The sequence below is a fragment of the Gorilla gorilla genome, chromosome 19 (genome assembly GCF_029281585.2).
Source record: "Gorilla gorilla gorilla isolate KB3781 chromosome 19, NHGRI_mGorGor1-v2.1_pri, whole genome shotgun sequence".
Lineage (NCBI taxonomy): Eukaryota > Metazoa > Chordata > Mammalia > Primates > Hominidae > Gorilla > Gorilla gorilla.
In genome coordinates this window covers 22,794,589-22,805,150 of record NC_073243.2, presented here as the reverse complement: position 1 = coordinate 22,805,150, position 10,562 = coordinate 22,794,589, and the positions used below count along the sequence as shown (strand labels likewise).

At 53.7% G+C, this 10,562-nt stretch overlaps 1 protein-coding gene across 1 annotated transcript; it reads right to left on the bottom strand.

The window, feature by feature from the left end:
• Positions 1 to 2,265: 2,265 nt before the first annotated feature.
• Positions 2,266 to 9,146, bottom strand: ATP1B2 (ATPase Na+/K+ transporting subunit beta 2). The gene is made up of 7 exons (XM_004058512.5): positions 8,428 to 9,146; positions 6,553 to 6,681; positions 6,111 to 6,215; positions 5,799 to 6,004; positions 5,371 to 5,427; positions 4,421 to 4,519; positions 2,266 to 4,315 (listed from the first exon to the last, which is right to left on the bottom strand). The coding sequence occupies exons 1-7, from the start codon at positions 8,537 to 8,539 to the stop codon at positions 4,151 to 4,153; spliced, it is 873 nt and encodes a 290-aa protein (XP_004058560.2). The 5' UTR covers positions 8,540 to 9,146; the 3' UTR covers positions 2,266 to 4,150.
• Between the last annotated feature and the right edge of the window lie 1,416 nt (positions 9,147 to 10,562).

The following is a 10,562-nucleotide window of genomic DNA, read 5'->3' as shown; positions in this document are numbered from 1 at the left end:
CAGTCTGGCTAACACGGTGAAAACCCTTCTCTACTAAAAATACAAAAGTTAGCCAGGCGTAGTGGTGTGCACCTGTAATCCCAGCTACTCAGGTAGCTGAGGCATGAGAATCACATGAACCTGGAAAGTGGAGGTTGCAGTGAGCCGAGATTGCACCACTGCACTCCAGCCTGGGTAAGGAAATGAGACTCTGTCTCCAAAAAAAAAAAAGATACTACAAAGTCAAGAGACAAACAATAGATAGGAACAATGATGCAGAAAGCTCATACCAAAATTGTCAAGGAGGCCCGGCGAGGTGGCTCACGCCTGTAATCCCAACACTTTGGAAGGCCAAGGCAGGTGGATCACCTGAGGTCAGGTGTTTGAGACCAGCCTGGCCAACATGGCACAACCCTGTCTCTACCAAAAATACAAAAATTAACCGGGTGTGCTGGCGGGCGCCTGTAATCCCTGCTACTCGAGAGGCTGAGGTGGGAGAATCGCTTGAACCCAGATGGTGGAGGTTGCAGTGAGCCGAGATTAAACCGCTGCACTCCAGCCTGGGCAGCAGAGCAAGACTCTGTCTCAAAAATAAATAAGTACATAAATAAATAATTAAGTTCATAAAGAAATAAAATTTAAAATAAATTAGAGCTCTGCCAGGGGAAGTACTGACATATGATATTTATTGAGTGGGAAAAGTAAGATGCATGAAAGTGTGTATGGTATGACCCAATTTTAGTATAACAATGACCAAAACCCGGTGATCCTTTTCTATATGATGAGGGGGGTGTGTGTGTGTGTGCACGTGCATGTGTGTATATTATGCATTCATGATAAAATTGTGTATAGGTGGATTCATGTGTAATAAAGCTATTTTTTAAGACAAATATGAAGACCAATTCATTGCAAAAAGAAAAAAGGCCCCGATAAGAAAATAAAAATTAGCTATAAGCCCCTCCCCTCCCCCATATACTACAAGAAACATCATATATATTTTTTTCTAACCTTATGTGTGTGTTTACTTTTTTATTTATTTATTTGAGACGGAGTTTCGCTCTTGTTGCCTAGGCTGGAGTGCAGTGGCACAATCTCAGCTCACTGCACCCTCCGCCTCCTGGGTTCAAACGATTCTCCTGCCTCAGCCTCCCAAGTAGCTGAGACTACAGGCATCTGCCACCAGGCCCGGCTAATTTTTTGTATTTTTAGTAGAGACAGGGTTTCACCATGTTGGCCAGACTAGTCTCGAACTCCTGACCTCAGGTAATCCTCCCACCTCAGCCTCCCAAAGCACTGGGATTACAGGCAAGAGCCACCACGCCCGGCCTGTCTGTTTACTTTGCACAAAATTAGGATCTTATAGTTCATATTGCTTTTTTTTTTTTTTTTTTTTTTTTTGAGATGGAGTTTTGCTCTTGTTGCCCAGGCTGGAGTGCAATGGCACACTCTCAGCTCACTGCAACCTCCGCCTCCCGGGCTCAAGCGATTTTCCTACCTCAGCCTCCCAAGTGGCTGGGATAACAGGTGGGCACCACCACACCCGGCTAATTTTGTATTTTTTTTTTTAGTTGAGACAGGGTTTCACCATGTTGGCCAGGCTGGTCTTGAACTCCCGACTTCAGGTGATCTGCCCGCCTCAGCCTCCCAAGGTGCTGGGATTACAGGCGTGAGCCACCATGCCCGGCTCATACTGCTTTGACATTCATGTTTCTTCTAGTCAACTTTTCTCATCTGTCTCTGAGCATTTGCTGATGCTCTTTTCTCTCCAAATCACCCCTCCTTTAAGCTCCCATTCAAATGCTACCTCCTCTGAGAAAGCTTCCCTTTAACGTGCCTGACAGACAGCGGTTGACGGCTCTGAATTTTATCATCACAGGCTCTCTCCCTTTCCTTGAAGCATGTTTAGGTCTACCCTGCATGAGAGTTTCTGGTGTGCTCCTCACCTCTCCTGTTAAACTGGGGAGCTCCTTGGGGGGCAGGATCTCTGCCTCTTTCATAACTGTGTCCTCACAGTGCCTAGAATGCACACAGTAGGCACTTCATAAGCATCACTGTACAAAAGGGACGTAGGCTTCCTGTCTCTCTTGTATGGAGTTATCCCAAGATAGTGCGCACTAAATTAGTCAAGGCAAAGGGGGTAGATGCTTGGACACTGGAAGGAAGAGATCAAAGCTGGGGAGCGGCCTCCAAGGCCTGGGGGATCCCCTTGGGACCACCCAGATCCACCCTCCACTCCTTCCCTGGGCTCTTCCAACTGCTCAGAAAGGAACAACCCACACACAGGGCTCTGTGTATGATATATATTTATATATATAATTGCTCTCATTTTATTTTACTTAATCCTCTTTTTACAGTAGATCTGACACAGGCATTAAATAACTGCAGAGAGAGACCATGGTAGGGCGGGTGCAGGAAAACATGGGGGCCCGAAGGGAAGAAACACAGATCCAGCTAGAGAAAAAGGGAAGGGTCCACCTGTGGGTGGAGTGTGGAGGCTGCAGCATTAAAAAAAGAAAAAGCAGGTTAGAGAGGATGAGGAAGTGAAGGGATGCTGGAGGACAAAGGGTTAAAATGCCTCTACAGCTACAGAATATTCAGAGCAGGAGGCAGGAGGCCCCTCATTTGACATTCTATGGGCATTATGGGTTTTTTGTTTTTGTTTTTGTTTTTTTTTTAAAGGCAAAGGGGTCTGAAGAGATGGAGCCAAGACATTCAGAGGCTAGATTTGGAATTTTCAGGCTGGCATGCAGAGGAAAAGGAAGGAGTTAGTGATTAGTTGATAACTTGCTAAAAGAAGCCAGAGAAAGGATGGTGGGGGCAGATCTGGGCTCAGGGGAAGGAGGTGGAATAGTCCCAAAGCCAGCCGATGTTTCCAAGGTGGCCACTGGGGACGGAGCCAGAATGGCCGCCCCTCCCCCAGAGCTCCCTGGGAAGTGGAACTTGAAGGATATTCTGGGAAGGCGAATGGGGGAAGGGAGCCATCCATAAAAACAAAGTGGATATTCAGCCTAGGTCAACCCCGCCCCTCTGGGTAGCAGCTATTTGGGTGACAGAACGGCCTAGGAAGAAACTGAAGGCCAGGCGCGGTGGCTCACGCCTGTAATCCCAACACTTTGGGAGGCCAAGGCAGGTGGATCACCTGAGGTCGGGAGTTTGAGACCAGCCTGACTAACAAGGAGAAACCCCCATCTCTACTAAAAAATGCAAAAAAAAAAAAAAAGAAAAGAAAAGAAATTAGCCAGGCATGGTGGCACATGCCTGTAATCCCAGCTACTCGGGAGCCTGAGGCAGGAGAATCGCTTGAACCCGGGATGCGGAAGTTGCAGTGAGCTGAGATTGCACCATTGCACTCCAGCCTGGGCAACAAGAGGGAAACTCCATCTCAAAAAAAAAAAAAAAAAAGAAAGAAACTGCTGAAGTCAGGGGCTGCTAGAGGATTTTCAGGAAGGGTCAACACAGGCCTCACTTCAAGTCCCTCATTTCCCAGCTCACAGAGTCACCAGAGGGTGAGAAGCAGAACGTGCCAGCAAAGAGGGAAAAGGCCACAGAACCACCTTGTCCTCAATTACAAAGGGGTGCATTTCAGAGGAGGGAATAGGGATGGAGAGGAGGAGAAGACCTGCCCAGGAGCCAGATAAATTCAAAGTCACCAAGATGGCGACTGTGTAGACAGGGAGAAAGTATGAGAGATCAAGGGACAGTGGCTAGAGCTTAGGAATGGAAGGAGGGAGTGCCACATTCATCTCTGGAAGGAAAGGGGTCAAATGAGACGCGTGTGCACGTTTGTGTGTGTGTGTGGCGGGGGGTGTAGGTGGGTGGGTGGGTCAGTGGGCACTTCCTATAACTCTCAGGGGATATGCAGGCAGGAGAGTGGATAGCTCTCACAGCTAAACCAGAACTAGAAAGGCTCCTAACTCCTCTGTGGCCATCTTAGCCCAGCTCCCTCTCTGACTGATCTGAGGTTGGGAGAAGTTGGTGGGAAAGGTGAGTGACAGGGAACCGCAATGGACTTCAGGCTGGGTTGAGAAGTCAAGGAAAAGGGTGTGAGGCTCAGACAAGTCATAGCTCTGTTATCAAAAATACCTTTGGGGTGGGTGAGGGAGGGATCAGGCAGGGTCAGGGACATTCCAGGAGCATCCACAGGAGAGAGATGGGGTGGGAGGAAGGGGCCTCAGGTTTTGTTGATGCGGAGTTTGAAGGCCACACGGCCGGCGAACTTGTCTCGCTCATCGTCTGTGGCGATGTTGGCGGCATTGATGCGACATTCTACATTCACCTCCACATTGGGGGTCACATTCAGGAACTTCACAGCCACCAGGGGCTGTGTGTAGTTCACCTGGGCCGGAGGAGCAGTGCAGGGTCTAGGCCTGGGGCAACGCGGCCTCCTTCCCTAGCTCACCACCCGCACCCGCCATCAGCCCGGGCCTCCCCTGGGACTTACGTGGAACTTTTTGCCATAGTAGGGGAAGTACATGAGGTCGATGTTGCCGTTGGCGGGGAACGTGACGAAGTTGCCGAGATTCTCAGCATCTTCATCTCGCTGTGGGGGTGCAGGAAGATAGGGGGTGAGCCAGTTAGGGATGGCAGGCACCCAGGAGCTCACCAGACTTCCATTTGTTCTTTTGTTCTTCCTTCGCCCCAATTATTCCTGTCTCAAGTCTGCCTCCCTGGAGCTGTGAGTCTGTGTGTGTGTGTCTGCATGTGCGTGTGTAGATGAGGGGATGGTCTGTCCCTGTCATCATTCTAGGAACTCCTGAAGGCTGCTAATGGCACGAAAGCCTCCTACTCCACTCCTACCCCAAGTTCTTACCCCATCCTCAGGAATCAGTTTCTGGAGCAGAGCCAAGAAAGAAGAGATATATGATTAAGGGTTGAATAGGAAGCAAGGAAGGGGATGTGGAGGGAGCAGCAAGTTTCTAGAAAGGACAGACGGGGGGGGGAAGGGGGGAAGGGGGGAACAGGGTCCCAAGGACAACGAAGTGGTGGCAGACGGTGCTAACAGATCAGCAGCTACCAGACACCTAGAAGGAACTGACGGGTGGGGGCCATATGGGAGGGAGAGCGAAAGATACGGACAATCTGGGAATGAAGGAGAAGGTGGAAGCGTTAGGGAGAGAAGCCAGAGGCCAGGGCGTTGGTGGAGGAGGGCGTGTGTCTGGGCCCTAGGAGAGCAGGCCTCTGCATCCCAGAGAGAAGCAAGAGGAGTGCGGGGCCCTCGGAGTTCAAGCTACAGTGGAGCCCAAAAGCCCACTCTTACCCCCTTGTTTCTATGGTGATGGGGCCTCTAGGAGCAAAGAAGATAGGGAGAGACAGGTGAATTACACAGAAACCATGAAGGACACTCAGGTGAGCCACTCAGGTGAGCAGGCAGACAAGGCCCAACGAACTCACCTTCCCAGCACAGGTAACATTCATGCTCTGGTTTGCTCCTGCATAGAAGTTGATGACCTGGAGTGAGGGTGGAAGGTGAAGAGAGTCAGAGGAAGAAGTTGTCGAAGATGGGCATCCAGACCAAGCTAAGCCAGGGACTGTAGTCCCAACTACTAGGGAGGTTGAGGCGGGAGGATAGCTTAATTCCAGGAGTTCAAGGCCAGCCTGGGCAACATAGCAAGACCCTGTCTAAAAAAAAAAACAAAAGGCATCCAGCCTTCTAACTGCAGAGCTTAGCCTCCAAGGGTCCCACCTCTCTTTTTCTCTCAGCTACACAAACATCCAAGTCTTTCTCATGCCCATTAGCCCCAGTGAAAGGATGCAATTGTCTGCAGGTGGTGTCCCCAGATCCTTCCTCCATTCACCCTGGGGACCAAGGTCATAGATACCCGGTTCATCTTGATGAAGACACAGGGCTGCCCAGTGCTGTAACCATAGTGGGTGGAGTCCCCAATGCCGGAGCAGTTGCCCAGCTGGGTCCGGTTGAATTGGCAGGCACGTTTGGGGTAGTTGAGGACTCCATTATCTGGCTGTTCGTAATAGCGCCCAGGGCGGCAGACATCATTCTTTTGGGCTTGGATAGAGTCGTTGTAAGCTAAAGAGGTGGGAGGGAGAGAGTCAGGGGCCAGATGTTCCACTTCCAAGGTCCCCAGTCCCCTGCCCGAAGTCTTGAACTGACACATAACCAGGCCCACACTCACGCTCCAAGAACTTGTTGAGCTTCTGAACATGCTGGTCCCAGCTTTCAGTGTCACTGACATTGACAATGACATCAAGGTTCTCAGTCTTGGGGCGAATCATCAAGCCTACAGCCAACAAAGGCAGAAGTTGGGGGTATCTATAAGATGAGGGACTGCACACAGAGAGAAGAAAATGGACACAGGGAACACCAGGGTGGGGACAGCGGTGAATATCTGAGATCGTCTTCATGGGAGGGTGATCTCCTGTGGCTATCTGCCACATGCCCAAATCACACAGCTCCCAACTGCAGTAAATGGGAAGGTGGACAGATTTCAAGAACTTCCAAGCACGTGGGGATTGGGTCATCAAAATCAAACTCCTGGAAGAACTATGAGTTCCTTCTGGAGGTTTGGGGGCACAAGAGCAGTTAGAGTAGCTGGCAGGGGGAGCCTCCACACTCACCCGGTGTGGCCAGTCGGTCCTGGTACTTGGGGGTATGGTCGGAGACAGTCTGCAGCATCACCCACATGGTGAGGGTGAACATGGCGGTGAGGAACCCATAAAAAACGAGGTAGAAGAGGAGGATAAAGGCTAGGGAGGAGGAAACAGGGTCAGCAGGGCCCAAGGTACCCACCATAACCTCACCTATCCCCACACACCCCTCTACCCACTCTGAAGTTCTGCACTGGGACTGATCACAGAGCCACAGGGATGTCTTAGAGCCTTCCTCTGGGAGCAAAATGAGACAAAGTGGAAACAGGCAGTTGTGTCTGGCTTCTAGCCATGGCTCCCAGCCCCCTCCTGGTCCTAGGGCACAGTGAAGCCCGACCTTGTGGAGGTCTGTTATTTTGCCTCCAATTACATTTCCAACTTCTCAACCATGCATAGTCCTGACAAGGCACACATCTGTTACCTCTGCATTCGTACTCATGCTTAAAGCTGTGCTAGCATGGTGCCTTTTAAAGCGGGTACTGGTCACCATTCACAAGCAAACCCTCAAACCACCCCGCAGAGACTGGACCCTCAGATTTGAATAGCAACATCTCTCTCCTGGTGCCCTTCAGAAGCCAAACTTTGAACACAGTTCCTGAAATGAAAGACCTAACACTAGCCTAGCTACAAATCTCTCAGAGACGGCTTGTTAGAACCTTCAACAGTCACCCCACCCTCAGTTCACACCCAGCACCCTGGGCAGAGGCAGGGAGGAAAGGCAGAATCTCCCACAGCCTTTCCTTGGTGGGATCTCTCCATGGCTCCCCTCCCCTGAAGTAAGGACCCAAGGGCCGGCTGTTCCCACCACCCTGGACTCCCAATCCTTCCATCTCAGAGGACACTTCTTCCATGAAGTCCTCTGGCTCTCCCAAGCATTGCTGGATTCTTCCCATCCCAGGGGCTGGAGTTTGAGTTCCCTGAGGGAATGGATTGCATGGGACCCACTTCGTGTAGGCCCCTGAATGGGTGGACTGATGGGGACAGTGCCCAGTGTGGAAAGATTGTAAATCGTGTCACACAGTGTCCTCTGTCCCCTGTGTCTCAACGTCCCAGCTTGACCATCCCTCTTGGAAGAATTCCACCCCTCACCTGCACCTGTGCCGGTCACCAGACCCCTCCACCCCCCCAACCCCCGACCACTACAACTCCCTGAGTCCTGCCATGGTCAGCCTGGGGAGGCTTCCAAGTCATCCGACTGTCACAGGCACCTGGCTGGCTGATGCACACAAATCACCACAGTGACCACTCCTCCCTCCGTCACCGACATGGGAGCAAAACCTGCAGCCTCGGTAAAACTCATACCATCAGCAGCCCCCCAACCCACAAAGCAGTCCCAGAAGGCTCCCAAGGCCAGGCGGTGGGATACAGACAACTTCCGCCGTGAAGAACCCCCCTAACACACCCCCCAAGACCCGCCCCCTCATGAACGTTCCCAGGGTCCAGGGGGTGGGCACGAGCTAAAAATAGACGGGGCTGCGGAGCTAGTGAGAGCCGGAGGGAGGGAAGGGGCGCTCTTTGGAGGTGGGGGACGCCCGTGTGGAGCGGACAGGCCCCGAGAGGGAGTGTGAGCGCCGCGGCGCGGACACGCAGGCGGAGCTGGCGACCCCCCGCCCGAGGGGGCTCCGCGGGGGGCGGGAAGGCGGCTGTGACCTACTTTCTCCGCCTCCGCACGGCCAGCCGGGGAGATTAGACTGGCGATTCGGCCCCCTCCCAGCCCAGAGCCCGGCAGGGAGGCTGGACGCCGGGGACCCGGGAGGGGAGCTGGGGCCGCGTCGGCGGGACCCTGCGCCCCTGAGGCGTCGCCCCGCGGCTTCCCCCCGCCCCTTGCGTGCCGGCCCTGCGTACCCCAGCTGGTCCCGGTGCGGCCCATAAACTGGTGCGTCCTCGGGTTCCACACGAACTCCTTCCACTCCTCAACCACCTGCCCGCAGCTCTTCTTCTCTTTCTGGATGACCATCTTGGCGGCGCGGGGCGAGTCCGGGCGCGGGGCGGGGGGTTGCGGAGAAGCGGGGGCGCCGCGCGCTGAAGCCCTCCACACACCCAAAAGCACGGGAAGCGAAGGCGGCGGGGGCAAAGGAGACCCCTCTCAGATATGCAGCTGCTGCAGATTCCGGGGTGCACGGCCACGCGCTGCGGGGTGCTGGCAGCGCGGCGGGAGATGCACCGATCCTAGGCCCCCCAACTGCGATGAAAAGGGGTGCTGTCAGAGCAGGGGAGAATAACAAGAGGAAGGGGTATGAATGCAGCTTCACCCCCCCCAAACCGTCTAGAAACAAAACGAAATGGGGTGCAAAAACAGACGGCTACAAAAACCGAGCAGAACGCAGAAAAAAAGCGGGGTACAAAAAGGCAGAGAGAGGTGGGGGAGGGGGCCGCCCCGAAATCCAAGACGCAAAGAAGCTGTGGAACGAAGCTCAAGGCTCGCTCCGCCAAGCGGAGACCACTGCACCGGTGGTGGCTCAGCCGCGGGGGTGGGGCGGGGACGCGCAGCTGGGGGACAGCCAGGGATGGGGGGCCCCCCAGGCGGAGGCTCCGCTCCTCAGCAGTGCGGGGCCCGCGGTCGCCGAGCGCGGTCTTTATACTCTGCGGCTCTGGGGGTGCCCGCCCCCTTCCCACCCCCAGAAGCTCCGCCTCCTCGCCACTGGCCCAGGCGACCTCATACATATGTAAATATGGAGAGGTTGGGCCCGCCCCCCTGACTCCTCTTAGGGACCTAGCTGTCTCTCCATTACCCCCACCCCAGGTACTAGACTGGGACAGGGTGGGAGGAAGAGATAGAGGGCGTGTCCGGGCGGAGTAGAGGGAAAGATAACCCCACAGAAACACAACGGCAGAGAGAGAAGTCGATATATACTCAAAGGTGGGGGCCCCAGGCAGGGAGTTAGAAAGAGACTAAGATACAGATGCGGCGGAAGAGTCCGGGAGCAGATGGGGCAGAATGTCAGAGGAATAAAGAGCTAGAGATCAAGAAAGAGAGCGAAGAGACCAGCCGGGAGGCTGGCCGAGCCAGGAGGGAAGCTAGGACAGGCCACGCAGAGATGGATAAAGGCCACCCCCAGAGGGACGTTCCCCTGTTGGGAGCCGCTACCAGTCCCCCAGACGCCTCCTTCTCCAATCTCACAGCCCCTGTCCACACCACCTGGCTCTGTCCACGTGCAGAGGCTTCCCCATCTTCCCATCACGTCTCCCTGAAGCCCTCTCAACACCACATTCCCAGTCCCCAGCACTGCCCTGAGATCCCAGCCCTGCAGCCAGGTCTACTTCGGTTCTCTGCCTCCTGGCACCCCCACCCCCACGTCTGAACTCACCTCTTTATGTGTCTACTTGGGTCAACAAACATTTATTGAGCACCTCTATAGACTGTGTGCTGTAGCCCTGGCGAGGCCAGAGAGGTTACACTGAAGCCACATCTCTCACGGGGCTCACAGTCTAGGGCCGGAGTACACTTGCTCTAAATACCACATGTTAAGAATCATTATCTCAAGCCGGGCACGGTGGCTTATGCCTGTAATCCCAGCATTTTGGGAGGCCGAGGCGGGCAGATCACGAGGTCAGGAGTTCAAGACCAGCCTGGCCAACATGGTGAAACTGCGTCTCTACTAAAACTAAAAAAATTAGCCGGGTGCGGTGGTGGGAACCTGTAACCCCAGCTACTCAGGAGGCTGAGGCAAGAGAATTGCTTGAACCTGGGAGGTGGACGTTGCAGTGAGCCGAGATTGTGTCACTGCACTCCAGCCTGGACAAAAGCAAAACTCCATCTCAAAAAAATGGTATGCATTGAATGAATGAATGAATGGGAGTTGGGGCTGGCCTCTGAAGGGTAGGTAGTCTTCCAGGACAAAGGAATGAAAGGCACACAGGTGTGAAGTCAGGAGTAAGCACAGTCTACCCCATGAGTGGCTGGCTTGGCTCCAGGGGAGAACTAGTCGGAGACTAGTGGGAAAGGAGGTTGGGGACACAGCATGGGTGTGGATTGCGGA

Bases quoted from the DNA above. Each gene is read 5' to 3' on its own strand.
- ATP1B2 (XM_004058512.5), bottom strand. From the start codon at position 8,539: ATGGTCATCCAGAAAGAGAAGAAGAGCTGCGGGCAGGTGGTTGAGGAG. The intron at 6,682-8,427 runs GTACGCAGGGCC...CCTCCTCCCTAG, and splicing joins CCGCACCGGGACCAGCTGGG to CCTTTATCCTCCTCTTCTAC. The intron at 6,005-6,110 runs GTGAGTGTGGGC...CCACCTCTTTAG, and splicing joins GCTCAACAAGTTCTTGGAGC to CTTACAACGACTCTATCCAA.